At 57.3% G+C, this 16,084-nt stretch overlaps 1 protein-coding gene across 1 annotated transcript in view; it reads left to right on the top strand.

Annotated features, from left to right (window-relative positions):
- Positions 1–15,440, top strand: part of SLC9A1 (solute carrier family 9 member A1) — a 50,252-nt gene extending 34,812 nt beyond the window's left edge. The window contains exons 2-12 of the mRNA XM_069477520.1: positions 3,335–3,795; positions 6,597–6,847; positions 7,932–8,149; positions 9,084–9,286; positions 10,679–10,768; positions 11,246–11,316; positions 11,437–11,610; positions 11,827–11,941; positions 12,128–12,229; positions 12,979–13,051; positions 13,644–15,440. Of these exons, the coding sequence (XP_069333621.1) occupies positions 3,335–3,795; positions 6,597–6,847; positions 7,932–8,149; positions 9,084–9,286; positions 10,679–10,768; positions 11,246–11,316; positions 11,437–11,610; positions 11,827–11,941; positions 12,128–12,229; positions 12,979–13,051; positions 13,644–13,981 (2,096 nt within the window). The 3' untranslated portion in view covers positions 13,982–15,440. The remainder of the gene's footprint in view (positions 1–3,334; positions 3,796–6,596; positions 6,848–7,931; positions 8,150–9,083; positions 9,287–10,678; positions 10,769–11,245; positions 11,317–11,436; positions 11,611–11,826; positions 11,942–12,127; positions 12,230–12,978; positions 13,052–13,643) is intronic.
- The last annotated feature ends 644 nt before the right edge of the window (positions 15,441–16,084 follow it).

The raw sequence follows: 16,084 nt of genomic DNA, 5'->3' as shown, positions 1-16,084 counted from the left end.
CTTGAAGTCAGCCTCAGTGCCCAACATGGCCTGGTTCAGAGAAGATACTGACCTTTTTTTTTTTTTTTTTTGAGACAGAGTCTTACTCTGTCACCCTGGGTAGAGTACAGTGGTGTCTTCGTAGCTCACAGCAACCTCAAACTCCTGGGCTCAAGGAATCCTCCGGCCTCAGCCTCCCGAGTAGCTGGGACTACAGGCATGTGCCACCACACCCGGCTGATTTTTCTGTTTTGAGTAAAGACGGGGTCTCGCTCTTGCTCAGGCTGGTCTGGAACTCCTGAGTTCAAGCGATCCTTCCTTCCCTGTTGGCCTATCAGAGTGCTAGCATTACAGGCGTTAGCCACCACGCCCGGCCGATGCTGACCTTTGAATAAAGGATTAATCAGTTCTCAGCTACCACCTATGCTGGCCGGAATGAGAAACACCTCTCTCTTTCCCCAGCCTCTTCTAAAAGAGCAATGGCCCTGAACCGGGTCAGAGGGTTTGGCCCCTGGCTTGGAGATGCTGAATTCTACACCTTCTTGCTCCCGACAGGACTAGAGAAGGAAGCCGTGTGGCTTTAGCAGACAGCTTGAGCCACAGGTGTGAGACACCCTAAGCTAGAGCAGACCTCCTCCCTTAGGCTCTAGGGACGCTGCCCAACCTTGCTGAACCTCAGCTTTGTCTTCTGCAAAATGGGGACAATAGCTAGCCTACAGGGCTGTCGTGAGGTCTGAATGAGATGGCATGTGCCAGGCTCCTGGCACGCCTTCAGAAATGATGAACATGCTTCAAGTTACTGCCCTTGGCTTGCTTCACACACCTTCTCCCTCCCCAGGAATGACTATGGCCCACTCATCTCTGGGTCTCCAGAGCACTGTCTTGTGTCATGGGGCCAGGAAAGCTCTATGGATTGGGCTGATGGCACAGAAGGGTGGGAGGCATTTTTAGGGCCTCACCTCCTAGGTAGAGGGAGAAGCCAAGAGGGAGGTGTTGGTGGGGGTCAGCTGGCTGGAGCTGGACTTCTGGCCTTGGGAAGCTGCTTTCTGGCTCGTGCCTACAGGAGCCTCTTAAGCCCCCATGCCCACCTGTCTCTTCCCCAGCACGGTGCAGGTCTTTGGGGTATGGTGCCCGTGTCCAGTCTTGCTGCATCTGCCTAAGTTGTCCGACTGACCTCAGTGAGTGCCAGGGAGAGAGGACCTGGGAGATGACTGTGGATTGAAGGTTATAGGAGAAGGAGGCACCAGAGAAGGACCCTTGCCCTAACCTGGGCAGGCCGGTGGTCAGGGAACACTGAGGAGGAGGCAGGCAGAAGGATATGGTGGGGCACAGTGGGGTAGAGGTAGAGAAATGGTGTTCCAGAAAGAGGAAATGGATGAAGGCCGGCAGGCAAAAGAGGATGTGACTCACGTGAGGCGGTTACAAGGAATTTGGCAAGGTGACACCAAAGAGACAGTGGGGAGAGTGGGACACGAGGCAAGACCAGATGACAGAGGCAGTACTGAAAGTTTGGGCTTTATCCTGTATAGCAAGAGAAACTTGGACTGAACATGACCCAGCCCTTCCCAGTGTAGCAGCCAGCTGCCCACTGGGTGTTACTGGTGGACACTGCAAACACTGGGGGACTTTTCAGCAAAAGAGGTGACTTTTGGTCAGGTATCTTTGGAAGTTAGGAGAATGTACATGGTGGCTCTGAGGTTCTCTCCTGGCCTAGGATGGAGACATATTTTTCCCAACATATTTTGAGTGTCTCCTTAGTACTTGGCACTGTGCCAGGGCTCTGGGCCCGGATGACGTTCAGAGTATGAGTCTTGTCTTGTAGCTGTGTTAACACTGCCCAGATCAGTACCTGAAAATAGGAGGGGCTTTGGGTGTGGGGAGAGAAGTCCCTCCTCCTTCCCAAGGATCTCAGGGGTAGGACGAGCAGAGGCCTGGCCAGATGGGTTATCCGGAATCGTGTGGGTGCTGTCCTATCCCTGTGTGTTTTCAAGTCAGCAGGTATTTGTTGAACACCTGCTACGTCCTCAGCCCTGGGCATACAGTGATAAACAGACGTGGAACCTGCCTGCACAGAGCTCACAGGCTAGGGAGGGGAAGAGGGAGAGCTTTCACCTTGAGCTTGGCCAAGCTGACCCTGGGGGTTATGGCACCCAACATGCAGCTCCATACTCCATCCACCTCCCCATCCAAAACCAAACAAACAAAAAAACAATGTGTAGGGAACTCGGGGCCTTGTGGCCAAACCTGGTATCGAGAGAGGCACTCTCTGGTGGGGATTTTTGCTACCTCTCGGCTCTGGGTTTGCAGCCCTGAGGTGGGCCATAGCAGGGAGTGGCTGCCTGCTGCTGGCCAGGACACAGCTTGGGGAGATGGTTGGTGGGTCTCAGGCAGAGGGCTATGTGGATGCCGTGATGCGGAGGAAGGCTAGAGAGCTTGCGTTACAGAACTGCAGAGTTTGATGGGAGCTCGGGGTCAGACCTGGGTTCTATCCTGGTTCTGCTACTAACTTGCTGTGTGATTTTGGTCAAGTCCCTTTCCCTTTCTGAGCCTCAGTCACCCCATCTCTGAAGTGGGTGGCATTGGGCTAGAAAAAATCTGGCAAATAGGTTTTATCTCACATGCCAAAACTGATCGGTTGCTGTTGACGTCTTTGAGCTCTGTCTCAAGCAGCTGTCTGGCTCAGCGGGAATGCCCGCTGTGATTATTTAGAGATGTCTGGGACTGGAGGTCGCCGCAAGTGTTCTGCAGGTTTGCAGACCCCAGGCCTTGTTATCTCCAAGTTCCTTCCTGCACTAATATTCTTTGATTCTTCTCTGCTTTCTTCTGTCTCCTGTGTTGCCTTCCTACCCGGGGGTTGTCTGTCTTCTGCTTGAACACCTCCGTGATGGGGACCTCTCCTTCCCTCAGATAGAATTGTTAGGTTGTTATTCCTTGTGTTGAGCCCTGATCTGCCTCCTGAACTTGTACCTGGAATGATGCCACGGTTCAGGCGTAGGCGATGCCCTTAGGTACCTCGTGCCTCAGTAATCGGTTTATAATTTCTGCCTTCTGGAGGCATACAGAACAGCTTTCTAACATTTCATGGCAGTGACAGAGATAGCACATGTATATCCTATGAAAGAAAGCACTTTGAAAACATCGTCACTTAGTTTCTACGACAACCCTGTGAAGCTGGTGTTAGCCCTTCCATTTTACAGGCGGGGAAGCGGAGGCTCAGAGAGTCAACAGAGCAGCCCTCTGAGACCAAGCCTGTGCACCTCTCTCCAGCTGCGTTCCTCGTCCCCGGCCCTGTCCCCAACCTCCTGTTCTGGCTCCCCCAAAAGCCCACGGCCTCCCGTTCTCTCGCCCTCCGCAGGTTTCCATGTGATCCCCACGATCTCGAGCATCGTCCCGGAGAGCTGCCTGCTGATCGTGGTGGGGCTGCTGGTGGGGGGCCTGATCAAGGGCGTGGGCGAGACGCCCCCCTTCCTGCAGTCGGATGTCTTCTTCCTCTTCCTGCTGCCACCCATCATCCTGGACGCGGGCTACTTCCTGCCGTTGCGGCAGTTCACAGAGAACCTGGGCACCATCCTGATCTTCGCGGTGGTGGGCACACTGTGGAACGCCTTCTTCCTGGGCGGCCTCATGTACGCTGTGTGCCTGGTGGGCGGCGAGCAGATCAACAACATCGGCCTCCTGGACAACCTGCTCTTCGGCAGCATCATCTCGGCCGTGGACCCCGTGGCCGTCCTAGCTGTCTTTGAGGAAATTCACATCAACGAGCTGCTGCATATCCTCGTCTTTGGGGAGTCTCTGCTCAATGACGCCGTCACTGTGGTGAGGGGGCCGGGGCCGCGCCCACACGCACACAGCACAGACCCGAATGCAGGTCCAGCAGGAATCCCTCATCCGCCCACCTCTAACAGTAACAAAAGCAGCTCTTCCCGTTGCTGCTCGCTGTGTGCCAGGCGCCACGCTGAGCCCTTTCACGTGGATTATCTCATTTAATGCTTATTATTCACATTTTCCAGAGGGAGAAACAGGCCCAAAGAAGTCAGATGATAACTTGCTAGAATGTGATAGAACCAATTTATGAATGAACCAGGTCTGTCTGACTCTAGGGCTTGAGCTCTTGGCTGTACCGGGTCATAGGCTCCCTCCTTGACTTGCATTTTGATGTGATCTTGAGCAAATTACTTGTCCTCTTTGTGCCTCAGTTTCCTCTTTATGGACCATTTAATCTGCGGGGCCTTTCTGCTCTCATGTTGACTATGTCTTAAGTTAGAATTTGGTTTTCCCAGAGTCTTAAGGTGAAGATTATGGGAAAAGGTCTTGCCCCTAAAACCTCCAGAAGGTAATAAGTAAAGTGGGTTGGCCTGCGATGGCCCCTTGCTGTGTGACCTTAAGCAAGTGACTGTACCTCACTAGTCCTCACATTTGGCAGCTGCGAAGTGGCAAAGTATTAGTGCTTTCCTCCCAGGGTCTAGTGAGCAGAGGACAGAGACCCCCAGCGCAGGGTCTACACAAGCCTTTCCTCCCTGCTGTTTCCTTGGGAGAGAGATATGTGCACATGCACACACGTTGTGTGGTGAGGACACCCGCACCCCTTCCTAAGCTGGCCCCCTCAGAGACAGCACGCACAGGAAAGCACAGGGCATGTGGCACGCTCACACACGCACTCCTTCTGCGTCCACGGCCCCTCAGGAAGCAACATATCAGAGCGGAGGCACTGTGGTGTTCAGCTGCTGGCTGCCTGTTTCCTCTTCCTTCCCTGCCTCGCTCGCCAGCTCCTCACGGGGTTGGGTAGAGCTGCAGCCTGGCCCGAGCAGGCAGGCCTCTGTCCCGGTCTGTTCCAGCACCAGCTCTTGCCCAGGGTTACTGCATAAGCCTCAGTTTCCCCACCTGTGACACAGGATTGCAGTACCCATCCTGTCATCCTCCCAGGGCTCCTACAGGCGCTACATTCACTGATGTCTTTGAAACCAGTGGGGACCAAAGACAAAACCCTCCCCAGTTGGATCTGGGTGTTGGGGTTCAGGTTGGCATTTCTGGGGAGCAGTGGGATTGTGCCAAGTGGGTAACTCAGATCCAGCCACTTTGGACGCGCAGCTGTGCCACCTGAAGGTGGTGGTTGTGACTGTGGTGTTCATCAGGTGCTTCCTGTCTGAATGTGCATCGCCTCATCTGATCTGCACAGCGACTCCATGAGGTTGGCATTGTTATTATCCCAGCTTTTTGAGAGGAGGAAACTGAGGCACTGAGAGGGTACATTAGCCTGATAAGTGGTGTAGCTGGGGTTCCCATCTACACGCTTATCACTGTCATACACTGCCTCTCTGTGGCTTCAGTGTCAATAGCACCAGGCCAGGAGCGCATTTAGGTAGCCCGGGGCTGAGTGCGCACCTGCTGACAAGGCTGTCTGCTTCCGGAGCCCGCCCCTCTCCCAGGCAGCTGTGGGCCAGGCAGCACCAGGCCTGGCCAGTGCGAGTCGGGCCTTTCTGGAGCTGTGGGCATGGCTGTGGGTGCCCTGTTTCCCAGACAGTAAAGCTGGAGGCTGCCCCTGAGCTGTCTGGTGTCAGGTCTATGCCATAGAGCCAGTCCCTTCTCGCACCGCATTCCCCCTGCCTCCAGGTCCTAGGGGCTTTGGAAGGTTCCCTGTCATGGATTCCCAGGTCTTCTCCTCCCTCTCCCCCAGGCCTAGAAACTTCCCACTGGTTCCTGGCAGAGCTGTCTAGGACCGGACTAGATAGGCCAGGCGGCCAGAGAGCCGCGCTAGGAGAAGGAAGGACCTTAAAGCTCAGCCTGCTGGGGTGGCCCCAACCCATGGCCAACAGGGGACAGGTTCTGGGCCCAGTCCTACTGAGATCGTCAAAGGGCTTTACAATGTGTGAAATGCCACTTAAAACACCTGACCATAACGTTACAGTGACCATCTATTTCCCAGTCCAGGAAATGGGGAAGCCTCAGAGAGCCTCCAGTTCTATAGCATCTGAACTTGGCTGTTCATTGCAACCGCCTGGGGAGCTTGTGAAATAGAGATTTCTGGTCCCCACCCCAGAGAGTCCAGTATGGCTTGGCCTTGTGTATTTTCAGAAAGCTTCAGAGGTTAAGAAATCACCTTCTAGTTCATGGTGTGAAGGACAAACTGGAACCCAGAGATGGGCGTGATGTGCCCAAAGTCAAACAGTGAGAGAGGCAGAGTTAATAGTACCAGTGGCAGCTAACACTGCGTCAAGCAAGGTTCTGAGCACTTTATTAACTAATTTAATGCTCACAACAGCCTTGTAAAGTTGGTACTATTATTATCCTCACTTTATAGATGGGGGACTGAAGCACAGGGAGATTGCATGATTTGCCCTCTGCGTACAGCTCAGGGGCGGCAGAGCCAGGCTTCCAGCCTGGGCAGTTTGGCTTCAGGGTCTGTCCCCTCACAGGTGGCAGGCTGCAGGCCCACAAAAGCCCCTCCAGCCCCAGGCCGTGGTTTTGAGCACTGCTTGGCACTAGGGTTTCTCTGCTTCCATGTGGCCTCTTCTTGTGACTGTGGTCAATGGAGGGGACAGGGTCTCTCTGGGTAGACCCCAAGGAGCCGTGGGCCAGGCCCCTGCCCCCCCACCCACTAGCCTGCACACCCTCCCCAGGTCCTGTATCACCTCTTTGAGGAGTTTGCCAACTATGACCATGTGGGCATCGTGGACATCGTCCTCGGCTTCCTGAGCTTCTTCGTGGTGGCCCTGGGCGGGGTGTTTGTGGGCGTGGTCTACGGGGTCATCGCAGCCTTCACCTCCCGATTTACCTCCCACATCCGCGTCATCGAGCCGCTCTTCGTCTTCCTCTACAGCTACATGGCCTACCTGTCAGCCGAGCTCTTCCACCTGTCAGGCATCATGGCGTGAGTCTGGGTGTGCCAGGCTTGGTGGGGGCTACCAGGCTTGTAGGGTCACGGAGCTCCCCAGGGCCCAACCTCCAGCTCCAGGGATGAGACACGAGCTCCAGGCTCCAGACCTACTTGGTAGCCATTTAAATGACCAAGGTCATCAGAGGTGTCCTAGAAGGGGTGCACTTCTGGGCTTTTCAGGATCCAGGTATCTGGATAGAGCATTTCTGTCTGTGAGCAGGTGCAGCAAGAGTGACCTGCGTTAGGGCAAGCCCAGGGCGCAGGAGGGCAGAACCTGGGGCTACTCTTGGAACTTGGAAGCCACTAAGCTTAAAGTTTGGGAAAGTCTCAGTTGTCCCAAAGGGAGGCCCATGGTCATTGCTAGACACAGGCTCTCATCACTCCTCCCTCAGCAGCCCCAGAAAGGGGCTATGAGGCCTCCGTCGAAGCAAAGTTCACCAGGCCTGAGTCCTGGAGGTCCTGCGCCCTCCGCTGGGTCTTGAAGTGGGGAGAGTGGATGTGGTGAGGTAGTGAGGTGCAGGCGTGTTCCTGATAGGGGAGGACACTGGAGGCACAGAGGCAGGACAGAACTGAGGGCTGCGGGGCAACAGTGAGGAAGCCGGGCTGGCAGGAGCAGAGCCCCGGTGTGGGTGCTGGGCTGGGAAGACTTGGGCTGCTGCTTGGAACAAACCCCGCTGTGGAGACCTCGGTGCACTGGGGGATGCCACACTCGGGGGAATAAACCCAAGAGACCACGGACATGTCACTGGCTCCCATTGGGCAGAACGGCAGCATGGCCTTGGGGTGAAGGCACAGGCCTTGCAGCTGGACAGACCATAGTTGCATCTTTACTCTGCCAGTCGCTGGCAGCGTGACAGTGAGCAGGTGACTTTATTTCTCCTAGAGTAAGATCTCTCATCTGAAAAAAGCAAGAGTACACCGTGCCTGCGGGGTTGATGCGAGTGTTGAGTGGGCGTAGCTGTGTGACCCACAGGCTCAGTGCGGGCACCTCATCGAGCGCGCTCAGTCCCCAGCAGTGGAGGGCTCAGGAAGGTGCGGCTCGATGCGGAGCCCTAATCTCCCCTCTTCCCGACCCCAGACTCATCGCCTCGGGAGTGGTGATGCGGCCCTACGTGGAGGCCAATATCTCCCACAAGTCCCACACTACTATCAAATATTTCCTGAAGATGTGGAGCAGCGTCAGTGAGACCCTCATCTTCATCTTCCTTGGCGTCTCCACCGTAGCCGGCTCCCACCACTGGAACTGGACCTTCGTCATCAGCACCCTGCTCTTCTGCCTCATCGCCCGAGTGCTGGGTGAGGACCGAGCCAGGGCTGGTGGGGAGTGTGCGTGTGTGCGCGTGTGTAGGGCGTTGTGTGGGGGGCCGGGCTGCAGGGGCTGTGGTGCACTGGGTGTTGGAGGGGCCCTGCTTGGCTCCTGGCTGCCCCAGCACAGCTGGACACGAGGGGCTTCCCATTCCTCCTCTGCAGGGCTGGCTGCGCAATCGGGCCTTTCTGAGACGAGCGTTAGGTCTGTGGTCCCCGAGCCTAGCTGGGCGTCACATCTACTTGGTGCACTTTTTAAAATCCCCTTTATTCCTGACCTCACCCCCTAGGGGTTCAGGTTTTGTTAAGGTTGGACCCTGCCCTCTGCATTCATTCATTCATTCATTCATTTATTTTTAAATTTTTCATTGAAGAATTTTTTTAGAGACAGGGTCTTGCTCTGCTGCGCAGGCTGGAGTGCAGTGGGCACAATCATAGCTCACGGCAGCCTTGAACTTCTGGACTCAAGCCATCCTCCCACCTCAGCCTCCCAAGTTGCTAGAATTACAGATGTGACCCATTGTGCCCAGCCTGCATTTTTAAGTGTTTTATTATGGAGATTTTCAAATCCATGGAAAAGTAGAGAGAGAAGGACAATGATCCCCCATGTACCCATCACATTTAGGAAGTATCAGCTTGTGATCAGTCTTGTTTCATCTCTTCTCCCTCCACCCTATTCTTCGGCCACCAGAGGCCTCTGTGACATCTCTAAAGCACATCCAGGTTGTAGAACCCACTTAAGGGTCCATCCAGCTCTTGGATTGAAGGAGTTAGAGCGCCGTAGGCTGAGGGACCCAGGAGATGGGTGAGCTGGGTGGGCTTAGTAGTGGAAGCTTCCTGGGTACTCAGAGAACTCACCAGTACATAAGCCAGGAGGGGCTGGAGACAGCCTGGCCTGACCCTCCCCTCCTCCCCTCCCCGGCAGGCGTGCTGGGCCTGACCTGGTTCATCAACAAGTTCCGCATCGTGAAGCTGACCCCCAAGGACCAGTTCATCATCGCCTACGGGGGCCTGCGAGGGGCCATCGCCTTCTCCCTGGGCTACCTCCTGGACAAGAAGCACTTCCCCATGTGTGACTTGTTCCTGACTGCCATCATCACTGTCATCTTCTTCACTGTCTTTGTGCAGGTGCTGGGCCAGGGCAGTGCAGGCCCTTCTCTTGGGGACCCTGACGCTGTTCCAGAGGAGAGGAAAGCATGTGACTCGAAATGGGGCCATGGGTTCTAGTCTCAGCTCCACCGCTAACTTGCTGCATGACCTTGGGCAAGCCACTCCCCCTTTCTGGGCCTCAGTTTCCCCAATTGTAAAGTGAGAATTGTGATAATGAGTCATTGTGAAGTGACTGATCAGAATGTAAAGTAACCAGAATGCTGCCCAATTTATTTAGGAGCCCAAATAGTATTAAGAGAAGGGGGTACAGTCAGCAGGCCCGAGATCTGCCTTTGCCACCAACTCATCGTAGGGCTTTAGGCAAGAGATTTCCTATCTAAGGATCTCCGCTTCTGTGTCTGTGAAATGGGAACAATAGCACTGCGTGGGGAACTGAGAGGGTCTTGCAGTCAGGCCAAGCTCTGCTGCTGTGTCCTTGTGACCCGCCTTCTGTGAAGTAAGGGGACTGGGCGAGATGATCTCCAAGAATCCAGCCTGCTGACCAGTGATTTCTGTACATTTAAATGACCCAGGCTCAGCTCAGAGCCCCCTGCCACCCCCGTTCCATGTCCCCAAGGAAGCCCAGCTCTGCCTTGCCTCTGTTTGGCCTTGGCAAATGAGAACCACTGTCAGGGCCTCCATTGCTGGACCATCTGTCTGTCTTTCTGGTCACTAATCCTTGCAGAGCCCTAGATGGGATACATCTTTGCATTCTCCTGAGAAAACAGATAGGGGAACCTCCTGCAGCCAGGCTTATTTTCTGTCCTTTGAAAGAAGGAGCTGCTTCTTTTGTCCTCCTGCCCTGCTTCCACTGTCAAAAGTATTTTTTTCACCTTGGCTTTGCAGTTACACGTGCTAATGGTTTTCCAAGCCCCTTTTCCTTTAAGGCAGCATTGGGATGGGGACCTCCGTGTGGAGCTAGCCTGCCAGGGTTTGAATCTTGGCTCTCCTACTTCTGTGGGACCTTGGAAAGTTGCTTAACCTCTCTGAGCCTCAGTTTCCTCATCCATAAAAGGGCGACAATGAAAGGACCTACATCTTAGGGTTGTTGTGGGCATTAAAGAGCTAATACTAATACGGCACTTGAAACTGGGTCTGTGGGCAAGTGTGCAGTTAAATCAGCCGCTGCTGTCATCACGAGGTCCTCTGCAGTCCTGGGGGCAGGCAGAGCAGAGCTGGTTCTCCCTGTGTGCCAGGCCCCAGGTGGGCAGAGCGAGTCTGCGGTGGAGCCTGCATGAGTGCCGGGGTGGAGGCTGGGAGTTCCAGCACCCTTCGGTCCTGGGAGAGGACAGAGCAGAGGGCATCCTGGCCTCGGGGCCTCCCTGCCTGGGTAGCACAGCTGGAGTACCTGACACCCACCTGCTCCCCCAGGGCATGACCATTCGGCCCCTGGTAGACCTGCTGGCTGTGAAGAAAAAGCAAGAAACGAAGCGTTCCATCAACGAGGAGATCCACACACAGGTACTGGGAGCTGGGGCTGGGCCCTGGGGTGCAGGGGAAGGCTCAGGAGCTGGGGGGCAGCTAGGCCTCCAGTCTCCGCCCTCCTCCCTTGCGCCAGTGCTGGGCTCGTCCCTCAGCCCCTTGAGGCTGCCAGGGTCTGGCCATAGGGAACGTGCTGTGTGAGCAGCTGGGAGCCTGAGGAGGGGGTACCATGCCATCTCTGCCTCTAGTTGGAACCTATCTCAGGCATCGGGCGTAGTTGGAGAAGGGGGCTCAGCCGGACACCAGGGGCAGAGGGTTTGGGGCACCCAGAGTTGGTGCCACTGGCTTTCAGGATGAGTGAGGTGTCGGCGCCACCTCCTGGCCACTCCTGGGACTGCAGGGCCAGGCTGAGCAGAGCTGCAGCTTGCAAGGAAGTGGTGGGGGGAGGCTGTTGGGTGGTTTTGGGAAGGAAAGTGCCCAGTAGTGACCCTTGACCTGGCTCTGGGCCCATTGCAGTTCCTGGACCACCTTCTGACAGGCATCGAGGACATCTGTGGCCACTACGGCCACCACCACTGGAAGGACAAGTAGGTGGCAGGCCTGGTGGGTGGGCAGGTGGGCAGGGAGGGGCAGGTGAGGGTCCCGGGACCTGGGCATCTCCCCACCCTGGAAGCTGGCTCCATCATCCATCCGTGTCCTCCCACCAGAATCAACCGGTTTAATAAGAAGTATGTGAAGAAGTGTCTGATAGCCGGCGAGCGCTCCAAGGAGCCCCAGCTGATCGCCTTCTACCACAAGATGGAGATGAAGCAGGCCATCGAGCTGGTGGAGAGCGGGGGCATGGGCAAGATCCCCTCGGCCGTCTCCACCGTCTCCATGCAGTGAGTGCCCATGGCGACACCCTGGCCCTGAGACCCTACTGGTTGCAGGCCACCTGGAGGAGTGGGGGAGCCCTCTGTTGTCCTGTCGGGGTGGGGAGAGAGCTGCGGGGCCACACCCACCTGGGTCATCACCAGGGGGACCTCCTGGCCCAGCCCAGCAGGCTCCAGGATCACAAGAATTTTCTTGGGGACCCAGTCTATACCCTGTTGTCCCAGGAACATCCATCCCAAATCCCTGCCTTCCGAGCGCATCCTGCCGGCATTGTCCAAGGACAAGGAGGAGGAGATCCGCAAAATCCTGAGGAACAACTTGCAGAAGACCAGGCAGCGGGTGAGAGCCTGCTCCGGGCCCGGCGCCCCTCTCCATGGCAGCCCTGCCCTGCACATGCCCCTCGGCTTGGTGCTCCTGAGCCCCAGCCCAGCCTCTAGCACTGTGCCCAGCCCTGCCCTGCACGCACGGCCAGAGCCTCCCAGGCTCAGCTTCTGGGGCCCATCCTGATGGCTGTTCCTCCCACAGCTGCGGTCCTACAACAGACACACGCTGGTGGCAGACCCCTACGAGGAGGCCTGGAACCAGATGCTGCTGCGGAGACAGAAGGCCCGGCAGCTGGAGCAGAAGGTGGCCCCTGCCTTTCCCTAGGAGTCTGGGTGGTTCTTCCCGCACCCCACCCACAGTGCTCTGCCGTACCCCTCTGAGGAAATGTGCCTGTTCTAGAAACCAGGAGGGTTTGGGCTTGATCCCAAGAGCGTGGAGAGCCATGAACCCTTGTCCTAAGCAAGGGAGTGACATGGGGGTAGGGCAGCAGTGGCCTGGATTAGGGCAGCGACAGGCAGATGCAGAGACGTGGGTAAGGGACACTGAGGAGGTGGAACTAGCAAGACTTGGTTGTCAGTTTGAGGTGGGCTGAGAGAAGAGGAAACGGAGTCAGGGTCACCTCTGGGCCTCTGACCGGGCTGGTAGGGAGAGGTGACTGCCGTGTGGGACCCCAAGGAGGGAACCAGGTTTCAAGGGAAGGGAAGGAGCTGAGCTCAGTTTCAAGGCATTTGATTTGAGCTACTTGGGGGCCATCTGGGGCCCAGGTGTCCACTCCCGAGCTGGCTTTAAGGGTCTGAGCCTTGGGGCAGGTGTGGACTGGAGCGAGAGGCTGGGGCAGTGGAAGTGTCTTCAGAGCTGCCCAGGGAGGTTGGTGGCTTGATGAGAGCCTGGGACAAGCCCACCCCTGAAGGGCCAACGTGGGTGCTGGCACAGGCACGGGGAAGAGGGGGTGAGCAGCCCCGAGCACACGGAAGGGGGCGCACTGGCCGTGGGCACCGTCCGGGGGGCTCCCGCTGCCCGGCTGCCCGACTCACCGCTGCTGTCTCTGTCAGATGAACAACTACCTGACGGTGCCGGCCCACAAGCTGGACTCGCCCACCATGTCGCGCGCTCGCATCGGCTCAGGTAAGGGCCTTGGGGCTGGGCGCTCATGCCGCCACCCCCTGAGGATGAGGCTCTGACAGGAACAGGCCTCAGAGAGCCATCAGGGAGGGCAGACCCGCCCCTCGCTGGCCTCCCCCCAAGCCATGAGCTGCTTCCAGGTCAGGTGTGGCTGGGGGTTCATAGAAGGGGGCAGGGGGCCCTGCTGCCACCCCCAGGGACAGGTACGCCCAGTGAGGACTGTGAAGGGAGCTGGGAGCAGACAGGCGCCTGGCAGGGAGGCGGGGGGCGGGGGGGGTCTGCGCTTTCCCGATCTCCAGCACGTGCGCGGGGAAACAAGGGCAGGCCTTCTCGAGGCCTGGGCCCTGGGCAGACAGTGACTCAGCAAGAGCCCTGATGCTTGGCCTGCGGAAGGACACCTGTGGTCTGAGGAGAGGACCCGTCTGAGGGATGAGAAGCTCTTCCCTTCTCTGGGGTGGAGGGTGGCAAAGGCCAGTGTAGACACAGACCGTGGATGGCTTTGTTCGAGGGAAGGCCCTGTGGGAGGTGCTGAGGTGACACGTGCTGGGCCAGGCTCAGGAGCAGAACCCAGCTTGTGCTTGCTCTTGGTCCCCAGACCCGCTGGCCTATGAGCCGAAGGCAGACTTGCCCGTCATCACCATCGACCCAGCGTCCCCGCAGTCGCCCGAGTCTGTGGACCTGGTCAACGAGGACCTGAAGGGCAAGGTCCTGGGGCTGGGCCAGGATCCAGCAAGGGTGGCCGAGGAAGACGAGGATGATGACGGGGGCATCATGATGCGGAGCAAGGAGCCTTCGTCCCCAGGCACCGACGACGTCTTCACCCCTGGGCCAAGTGACAGCCCCAGCTCCCAGAGGATACAGCGCTGCCTCAGTGACCCAGGCCCCCACCCTGAGCCTGGGGAAGGAGAGCCGTTCATCCCTAAGGGGCAGTAGCACCAGGGCCACGGGCAGCGCCCGTCCCACCAGACTCTCCCACCAGAGCAGGGGCTGCTGGGGGCCCGCCTCACCCTTCCTGACCTAGATTGGCCCTGCCCCTCCCCCACCGCATGGCAGCTGGGCCCAGAGGCCACCACACTCCCCCCACCCCCACCGCACGGCTTCCCCTGCCTCCTGGGAAGCGTCCTCCCGCCAGAACTGCCTCCCAACCCATGGGCAGAACTGCCGGGGCTGGTGAGGCAGACCCTACCCCTTCCCCAGGCCCAGGCCCCCCATACCTGGACTAGGGCCTCAGAGGCCCCTTACACTCCATCACCTCCCTGTTCAGACCAATCTGATTTCCAACCAAAGAGGCTCTGGCTCAGCTGTGGTCCCACCCAGGAAGGGAAGGTGCAGAGGCCTCCTTTATCAGGGGAAGCGTAGCCATGTGACTAGGGGAGGGATCGGTGACCTGTGGGGGTCTCACCCTGCTCCTGCCAGCTCTGTTACCTGGCTGGCCACTTCAACCCGTCCTCACTCAGAGCTGCTCTGCCTGGAGCTGGGGCGCTTTGTACAGAGACAGCGTCGTGACTCAGCTTTCCAAGCTGTGCTCCTGCGGGGACCACTGGGCCCTTCAGGGGCTGCTGCCAGGGGAGAGACTGTCTGGGCTCCAGAAAGTGCCGCCTTTTTATGTCTTGTCTGTTCGTGCTTCCGTGTGGGATTCTGTCTGCACAGAGGGCACTCCTGTTTTTAAAATGTTTTGAAAACCCCTGGCCGAAGAGAGCTCTGCCCTCTATCTTCCTCCTCCCACTCCAGAGAATTACTCCTCATCATTCATGCCCGTCTGCCCGGCCCCTCCCGTCAGTCCTCTGCCTGCTGGGCTCTTAAGTGCTGCCCGAAAGCTCTGATTGCAGCAGTGACCCCCCACCCCCACCCCTAATCATGATTCTCTCCAACCTCACAGACGCTGGGCCTCTTGGCGCCTGCCTGGCTCTGGGGCCTGACCCTAAGTTCCTGCTGGCCTGGTCTTTCACATTTCCCCCACCCCAGGGTTGGCCCCAGGAACCTTTCCCTTGTGTCTACCGCACCCAGCTGCCATGGAGCCCAGTCCTGGGAGAGGAGGCCTCCCCTGAGGATCTTTTGTCGCCAGGGCTGGTAGGTTGGGCAGAATGCCGGGCCCCCAGCGGCCTTTGCTCACAAGCACTCCCCACCCCTAGCCCCACCACGGCCAGGCCTGTTGGTGTTTGTCCTCCCCCAGGGCACTCCCTTCCCCAGGATCGTGCAATAGTCAGAGTGTCCCTCTTTCCAGTGGACTGGGCCACAGGTCCTTGGCCCATGTGTCCACCCTCTCCATGCAAGTGCTGTTTTGAGCAGGAGTCACCATACAAGGGTGACGTCGACAACCATGTACGAAGCCACCACAGCTGCTGCCGCTCTGCCGCCTGTACAGAAGAAACTGAATCTTTTTCATATTCTAATAAATCAATGTGAGTTTTTGATAGAGTCAAGAGCTGCTTCCTGGGGATTAGGGGCTTTAAGAAGGAGGGCATCCTGTGGGCCTGGAGTACTCAGCTCAAGGCTGGCACAGAACCACTTAGTAGCCATGAGCTGCTGGTGTGGATGTTCCCAAGTGCCAGGCACCGAGACACAGCAGTGAGCAAAGCATGACACCCCCCACCCTGCCCCAGGAGCCCTCAGCTCAGCAGGAAGAGCAGCCTGGAAAAGCCCAGTGTGTGTGTGAGGTGAATAAAAGGCGGAGGGTGAGGAGGGGATGGCACAGAGGACTTTCCTGCGTAAGTGATATCCCAGTACAGGACTAAGAAATGAGCCAGGGTAACCAGGTGGGGAAGGTCTCAGAGATCCCAAACACACTAATTGGGAGCTGCACACACAACACCCTGGGATGTGAGAAAAGGTAGGGGTGGCCAGGTCAGAGAGTGACAGCAGCAGGCAAGGATGGGACCTTGAGGTCCATGGTTATAATTTTGGTCTTATACCAAGGGCAGTGGGAGGTCACTGAAGCCCTTGTGTTCTCACCTGTAAAGTGGGGACAGCAACCCCTGGGCGAGATATGCTTAGGTGTGTACGGTTGAGCATGTCCAATCTGAAAATCAGCAATCT

This window comes from Eulemur rufifrons, chromosome 8 (assembly GCF_041146395.1).
Source record: "Eulemur rufifrons isolate Redbay chromosome 8, OSU_ERuf_1, whole genome shotgun sequence".
Classification (NCBI taxonomy): Eukaryota; Metazoa; Chordata; class Mammalia; order Primates; family Lemuridae; genus Eulemur; species Eulemur rufifrons.
The sequence above is the reverse complement of the archived record's forward strand: the minus strand, read 5'-3'. Positions and strand labels throughout refer to the sequence as shown.